An 8,404-nucleotide genomic window follows, 5' to 3' on the forward strand; every position below is an offset into this window, starting at 1 on the left:
GGTGCAATAGGTTGGAGGAGTCCCGGAGGCTTGGCGGTCGGGGCCTTACGGCGCTGACATTGCCGACAGCTCTGCACATAGCGTTTGACAACAGTGGCGAGTTTGGGCCAGTAGAACAGCTGGCGGATTCTGGAAAGCGTGCGAGAGTATCCTAAATGGCCAGAGGTTGGTTCGTCATGGCACGCAGAAAGTATTTCCTCCTGAAGTGTTGTCGGCACGACGAGGAGATACGCGCGCGAACTGGAACCAGGGTTCTTCTTATAGAGCACGCCTCGTTGCAGGGAAAACGACGACAGGTGTCGAGAAAAACATTTAGGAACGGTGGCTGGCTGGCCTTCCAAATAATCGATGAGGGGTCGTAGCACTGGATCGGCGCGTTGTTGGGTTGAGAAATCAGAAGAATTGATAGCCCCAAGGAAACTGATGTCGTCGTCCGTGTCGGGGGTTGCGAGTTCGACAGGCGCACGAGAGAGGGTGTCGGCGTCTTCATGCTTATGTCCGGACTTATAAACAATGGTGAGGTCAAACTCCTGCAGGCGAAGGCTCCATCGCGCCAGGCGTCCAGACGGGTCACGCAGGTTGGTCAACCAACACAAAGAGTGGTGGTCAGTGACCACTTTGAAAGGGCGTCCATAAAGATAGGGGCGAAATTTCGCAGCAGCCCAAATAATGGCGAGGCATTCTTTTTCTGTCGTCGAATAGTTCATCTCTGCGCGTGACAGAGCGCGGCTTGCATAAGCGATGACTCGTTCAACGCCATTCTGGCGTTGCACGAGAACCGCGCCGAGGCCGATGTTGCTGGCGTAGGTGTGTATCTCAGTGTCACCTCGCTCATCAAAATGGGCAAGAACGGGCGGCGTTTGAAGTCGCAGGCGGAGCTCGGCGAAAGCCATTTCTTGCTCGTGGGACCAAACAAAAGGTGTGGTGTCACGGGTGAGGCGAGTCAGCGGTTCTGCGAGATCAGCGAAATTTTCGATAAAACGCCGATAGTAACTGCAGAGCCCTAGGAAGCGCCGAACAGCTTTCTTGTCACGTGGCAGTGGAAATTCCGCAACCGCGGCCAGCTTGTCGGGGTCGGGCTTCACGCCGGCGGCGCTGACGACATGGCCGAGAAATTTCAGCTCCTGGTAACCGAAGTGGCATTTTTGGGGCTTCAATGTCAGGTTAGCTGAACGAAGGGCTTCGAGGACCGTCCGCAGGCGATCAAGGTGTTGACTAAATGAGTCGGCGAAAACCACCACGTCGTCGAGATAGACTAGGCAACACTGCCATTTAAGACCAGAAAGGACAGTGTCCATCATCCGCTGAAATGTGGCAGGCGCAGAACAAAGACCGAAAGGTAGAACTTTAAATTCATAAAGGCCGTCGGGAGTGACAAAGGCCGTCTTCTCACGATCCCGCTCATCGACCTCAATTTGCCAGTAGCCACTTTTTAGGTCGATGGACGAAAAATAACGAGCGCGCCGAAGGCGGTCGAGAGAGTCGTCAATACGTGGCAGTGGATAAACGTCCTTCTTCGTGACTGCATTCAGCTTCCGGTAATCGACGCAGAAACGGAGGGTGCCGTCTTTCTTTTTAACGAGGACGACCGGCGAGGACCATGGGCTGTTGGAAGGCTGAATAACGTCATCTTCGAGCATCTCCTTAACTTGGGACTTAATGACTTCGCGCTCTGTAGACGATACCCGATAGGGGTGTTGACGGATCGGGTGTACGTCATCGTACGTCACGATGTGGTGCTTGGCTATGGTAGTTTGACGCACTTTCGACGAGGAGGCGAAACACTGTCTGAATTCGAGCAATAGTGCACACAGCTGCTCCCGTTGGCTGGTTGACAGCGCGGAGTTGACATCGAGGCTCTCGAGGGGAAAAGGAGGCTGCACTGGTTCTGAGGAGAAGCACTCGGAAACATCGGAGATGCGTTCGATAAAGGCTACGGAAGTGCCGCGAAAAAGATGCCGATGCTCGTGCGAAAAATTGGTAGCAAGTACCTGTGACTGGCCACTGTGAAGATGGATCAGACTGCGGGCCACGCACACGCCTTGCGTCAACAGTAATGACAGGTTGGTTTCGGCGATGGCGTCACCGTCTTGAAATGATTCGCACTCAACCGTAATGAAGGCGCTGGTTCGAGGCGGCAGGGTGACTGTGTCCGTAGAAACTCGAAGTGTCTGGCTTGGTCGCGGCGCGTTGGGGAGGGCGACAGCACTCTCAGTTGAAAACGTGACCTTGTTATCGCGTAGGTCAATAATCGCCCCATATTCACGCAGAAAGTCGACACCTAAGATGAGGTCGCGCGAACAGTTATTCAGAACAAGACAGCAGACGACAAATGTGGACTCCCGGATTTGAACTCGGGCGGTGCACATGCCGAGAGGTGCAATCAAATGACCGCCCGCAGTGCGAACGTGTGTGCCAGCCCATGGCGTGAGAACCTTTTTGAGGACGGCGGCGAGCTGGCTGCTTAAAATCGAATAATCAGCACCAGTATCTAATAACGCTCGAACGTGGCGACCATCCAGCATCACAGGTATCTCTAAGGAAAGCCGCTCACGAGATGCAGGCTCCGGAGAGGATGATCGGGCACAGGCGTCGTTGTCTGCAGGCTGTGCCACCGGTAGTTCGTCGGCGTGGCGTGTGCTTTCTAATGGGGTCAGTGCGTCGGAAGTATCGGAGAATGCGGGCGTCTGAATCGGTGAGGCGCCGTCATGTGTCAGTGTCGATGTGTCGAAGCGAACGGGTACTGCGGACCTCGGAACCGTCGAAGCGTCGTTATGTCGAGGGAGTGTCGCTGTGTCGGAGTGAATGGTGACCGCGGACTTCGGAACCCGCGAGGCGTCGGCATGTCGTGCCCGCGGCGATGGGGGGTCCCCCTCAGAACGACGTCCAGCGAGCCCACCCCCTAAGGTCGCTGGTTGCAGTTTTCCCGCCGTGGGCTGGGCGACCGGCCTTGCGCCGCCCGGGAAAAACTCGCGGTAGAAGGTGAAGGACGACTCCCGGGCGATGGGGATCGAGCCCGCTGGCGACGAGACTGTTGCCAACGTTGGTCTTCAAGAAAATCCGCGACGGCCCTGGGTCGTTCGCCATAGCGGGGTCGAGGAGAATCGGGGGGAAACCCTTCGAGGCCCAGACGGCGGTAGGGGCAGTGCCGATACAGGTGACCTGGTTCCCCGCAGTGAAAGCATAGGGGGCGTCTGTCGGATATGCGCCACACGTCGGCTTTGCGCGCGGACGGTCGGGGAGCTTCCACGTACTGCAGCACGGGTGCAGGCGGCCCCGGCACTTCAGCAGGAGCCGGAACGAAGGACGCCGGTGCTGGAGCAGGGGACTGCAGGGCTTCGGCGTAGGTGAGACGACGGTCAGGCGCGAAAGGAGGAGGGGATGGACGAGCCTCACCGGCAGGTAAGGACGGCCGGAGCACTTGCTGCACCTCCTCGCGGACAAAGGTCGCCATGGAGCTTTGAGCTGTGGTAGGGGCCCCGTACAGCTGCCGGATTTCTTCGTGCACAATCGACCGTATGAGATCGCGTATCCGGGAGGCATCGGTGCCGTGGAACGGTAACGCGCTGGAAACGGAGGCGGCGGATACGGGTCGATCGTACGCGGATGCTCTTTGCTGAAGAGCCCTCTCGATCGTGGAAGACTCAGTGAGGAACTCGGCGACAGTCTTCGGAGGGCTGCGGACAAGGCCGGCAAAAAGTTGCTCCTTGACGCCACGCATGAGATGGCGCAGTTTTTTGTCCTCGGGCATTGCAGGGTCCGCGCGTCTGTAAAGGCGCGTCATGTCCTCGACATACGCTGCAACATTTTCATTGGGCAGCTGAACGCGAGATTGCAGAGCGCGTTCTGCCCGTTCGCGACGATCCGAGCTGCCGTATGTGTCTAGGAGCCGACGCCGGAACTCACTCCAAGAGACCAGCTGATCTTCGCGGTTCTCGAACCAAATCCGAGCGCCGTCCTCCAGGCTAAAGTAGACGTTCCGGAGCTGGGCGGCGTCATCCCACTGGTTGAATGCGGCAACGCGCTCGTAGTGCTGCAACCAGTCTTCCACGTCTTCAAAGATGTCGCCGTGGAAGGACTTCGGGATGCGGGGGTTCTGGAGCGTGAAGTAGGGTGTCGACGCCCCAGGCATTGGGATGCTCAAGGCAGGTTGCTCCGTGGACATACCGGATGGAACAGGCTCGGGGGGTAAGCCTCGAATCCGGCGGCGAGTACGGTGAACAGGCGTCGTGACGGGAATTGGACTGGAGCTCCGACTAACGGTTGGGGTACGGGACATGAGATCGATCCGACCTCCACCAGATTTGTCACGGTGTTGGTGACAAGAGAGGACCTGTTAGAAGGCAGGGCTCGGCAGCACGTCCTTCAGTTGGCGAGACGGCGAACTTCAACGTCTTTCAAAACGAGAGCACCACGAGCGTCGTCTTCTTTCCGAGCGCCACGAACGCCACCTGGCAATATTGAGGTTCCTGAGCACCCTTCTGCCTGTTTGTGTGGTTGCCATTAGGACGAGCCGTGATGTGCGCGTCGATGAGTTTGTTGTCGACCCTGAGAGGAGCAGTCGCTTTGTTCATGTTGTTGTCAGTGCAGTTACCATCCCCAGTTGATCGAAATTATTCCAGAGCCATCCACTACGGCACCTCATTTTCGTTCTTCTTTCAGTCCCACCATCCTCCCTTCCCTTACTGCGTGGTTCGGGTGGCCACCGATGAGGTTGAGAATTACTGCGCTATCATCTTTCCTCAAAGGCATTTATTCGAGCTCATTGGCGATGGCGGCGTTTACAGCGTGTAGACTCCATTGATTTTGAGGAAAGGAAAGGCGCATAACTGGATTCATGGGTCACTGGTAGCCTGTCAGGTTTTGAAGTACGTGGCGGTGGTGAACACCTTCAAGAAAGCTGAAAAAATGGTTCTGAGGAAAGCAAAAGGCGCAGTAGCTGTCTCACATAACTCGGTCGACACCCGAACCGCGCCGTAGGCGAAGGGATAAAGGAGGCAGTGAAATAAAGGAAGAATGAGATGCCGAGTGGAGGTATCCGGAATAATTTTTCCCACCGGGTATCATTGACGTGCACTTACATTGCATAACACAAGGGCACATTATGCGTTTCGCCTCCATTGAAATGCGGCCGCCGCGGTGAAGTTCATTTCACCCACTTCGTACTTACCGATACTAAGCTGCCAGCCGTATTAACATGACGTATCTGACATGAGCTTGACTGAATGCGCGATTATTACTGATGACACGTTGTTGCTTTCTGTTTCAATAGACCACCCGTCCACACCGCCACGGTGGGCGCGTTTCGATAAGGGCGAAACGCACAAAGGCGCTCGTTTGCTGTGCGGTCAATGCGCGTTAAAAAATATTTCTTCTTTCAGTCCCGCCTTCCTCCCGTCCTTTAGAGGGAGGTTTACGTGTTCACCGAAAATTGAGACAATTAGTGCATATTGCCATTCCTCAATTCAATTGGTTTTGGGGGGAAAGGAAATGGCGCAGTATCTGTCTCATATATCGTTGGACACCTGAACCGCACCGTAAGGGAAGGGTAAAGGAGGGAGTCAAAGAAGAAAGGAAGAGAGAGGTGCCGTAGTGGAGGGCTCCGGAATAATTTCGACCACCTGGGGATCTTTAACGTGCACTGACATCACACAGCACACGGGCGCCTTGGCGTTTCTCCTCCATAAAAACGCAGCCGCCGCGGTCGGGTTCGAACCCGGCAACTCCGGATCAGTAGTCGAGCGCCCTAATCACTGAGGCACCGCGGCGGGGCCTCATCCTCAAAAGCAATCTTCAGTGCAAGCGAGGAAGTAACATTTCCTTTTAAATAAAAAGCTTTACTACTATAGATGCCTTGCACCGACGTCACATCCGGTGTCCATCGTATGCCAGTCGGCCATGCTGTCGAACCACCGCCGCCTTTCCGCTCGTAGCTTACCGCCGGTGTGGAAGCATTTGTCAGCTCGTGTCGTTTTTGTCTGCGTCTCTCCACAGCTTCAGTATGGTTTTGTGCGCTATAGTTGGCTGCTCAAACCGTAGCGACAGCTCAAGGAGAAAGAAGAAGCCGACGAACACAAATTTCTACCGAATTCCGAGGATCATAGCAGTCAAGTGCGAGCGTTCAAAGACGCTTAGTACAAATCGGCGCACACTGTGGCTGTCACGAATTAAGCGAGCCGACTTGGACCCGGACAACCCCAACTTCCGTGTGTGCGGAGCGCACTTTACCACAGGTAAGAGGCTTGTGCCGTGAAGTAAATGTTAGTGAAAACGTGGGAAGCAAGGACTGAAACCTGATTTTGATTTGCAGGGGCGCCAGCCGATTTGTTTGACAACACGAACCCAGACTGGGCCCCGTCATTGCATCTCGGTTACAGCACTAGGCCAGTCGGCTCGGATCGCCACGATCGCAGCCAGCAACGACGGCAGCGAAAACGATGTGCCGAGACCGAGATGACCGGGTCGGAAGAGCCGTGCGGCGTCGCCGCACCCGTGCCCGATGTTCCCCCATCGCCGCATCAGGCCGAGGAGGTCGACGGCGCCGGAGAAGAAACAGGTGAGTCGGCCTTGCACCATGCAGTCATAGCCTTAACTTAAGAAATAATTACGCGGTCGTTCTGCAGTCTGGCTCTTTCTTACACACGACCGCTAAACGACGAACGTTCTCTTCCAGGTGTTTATGTGCAGACAGACATGGGCATGAGCGACATTGGGGCATTAGAACAAGAATGCATCAGACTCAACGACTGCGTGTACACTACACGTTCCGAAAAGGTGCAGCTTGAGATGACCGAAGAATCATTGAGAAGTTCAGAGCCCAAGGTAGTATTCTACACAGGGATTGCAAGCTTCACAACGCTTCTTGCAATTTTCAAAATGCTAGAGCCATTTGTTTCACACAGTGTGAACAACAGCCTGGCAAAGTTTCAAGAATTTGTGCTCTTCCTGATGAAGATCAAGCTAAATCTTCAGAATGCTGACCTGGCCTTCAGATTCAATGTGTCTGAATCTACCGTCTCACGCATTTTTGACAAATGGCTTCATGTAGCTCACTGCCGCTTGAAGTCTCAAGTTATGTGGCCCGAACGAAGTGCGCTGCAGCGCACCATGCCGCAAGCATTCTATGATTCATTCGGCAGTGATGTGGCCGTCATCATAGACTGTTTTGAAATCAAGATTGAGAGACCGTCCTCATACTTGCCGAGGAGTGAAACGTGGTCGACTTACAAGGGCAGCAACACTGCAAAGTACTTGATAGGGATTGCCCCACAGGGTATTGTCACGTTCATCTCAGAGGGCTGGGGAGGCCGAGTAAGTGACAAACATATCACGGAACACTGCGGGCTCCTAGACAACTTGCTTCCTGGAGACGTTGTTCTAGCAGATCGAGGGTTTAACGTCGCAGACAGTGTTGGTTTCTACCGTGCCCGGCTACATCTGCCAGCATACACAAAAGGCAAGAAACAGCTGTCGGCTGCAGAAGTGGGAAGCACAAGGAAGCTTGCTAATGTACGTATTCACGTGGAAAGAGTAATTGGACTCATAAGGAACAAGTTTCTGCTGCTGAAGTCTGTCCTTCCGATTGACTATGTGACATGTCGACAAGGTGACAGCATCACTCCACTCGACAAAATTGTGACTGTGTGCTGCGCACTGTCCAATTTATGCCCTTCGATTGTCGCAGCATTGAAGGAACCGAGCAAAGAGAATGTGCCCAAATCTGTTGATGGGTGCCCACCATAACTGGGGATTTATGCACGAGTGCAAGAATGTGGTCATGGACAGAGAAGTTTGTGGGATGCAGATTAGCAGAAAATAATTTATTTGTGCCTTCTCTCACTAGCCAATCAAATGATATTTTCTCATGGTATGGAGCATACATATTTCCTCATGCTTTTTGCCTCAATACACAAAACTAAATTTTTCTGGAATTTGGCATCCTACAAACTTTTGTTATCACTGTGCCTACTTTTAGAGGTGTGGGCGTAAGCAAGTACAGCACACTATAATGCTCTGGTTTGGTATGGTTTGCAGTTTGTACGAGGAATGCATGTGTATACTGATTTCTGGTGGTATATGTGGTTCTTCCCTGCCCTTATATTTTTGTAAGCTGCAGATCAGGTGTTTAGAATTAATTTTAGCAGTTGCCATGACCAACAAGTACCCTTTCCTTCTGTATATACATTTTTGTATTTGTAATAAACTACTTCATCCTCAAACATTCCTTTCTTTCCGTATTTGCATTTGTGTATTTGTAATAAACCATTCAATCGTCAAACATTGTCATGTGTGTACAGTTCATATGTGAAAACTTCAATGAGTTCAATAGGTTCTGCTCAGAGTGGTAGACAAGCTCGTGCAAGACTTCAAAGCTTTTTATTACGCAGACTTTGGGTCAACTGAA

General features: G+C 53.3%; 1 protein-coding gene across 1 annotated transcript; it reads left to right on the forward strand.

Moving 5' to 3' along the window:
- The first annotated feature begins 6,102 nt into the window (after window positions 1-6,102).
- On the forward strand, window positions 6,103-7,743 carry LOC144108646 (uncharacterized). The gene is made up of 3 exons (XM_077641830.1): window positions 6,103-6,233; window positions 6,311-6,556; window positions 6,674-7,743. Exons 2-3 carry the CDS (start codon window positions 6,454-6,456, stop codon window positions 7,741-7,743), a joined length of 1,173 nt encoding a protein of 390 aa, XP_077497956.1. The 5' UTR covers window positions 6,103-6,233; window positions 6,311-6,453.
- Window positions 7,744-8,404: the final 661 nt, after the last annotated feature.

Source organism: Amblyomma americanum, chromosome 10, assembly GCF_052857255.1.
Source record: "Amblyomma americanum isolate KBUSLIRL-KWMA chromosome 10, ASM5285725v1, whole genome shotgun sequence".
NCBI classification, from domain to species: domain Eukaryota; kingdom Metazoa; phylum Arthropoda; class Arachnida; order Ixodida; family Ixodidae; genus Amblyomma; species Amblyomma americanum.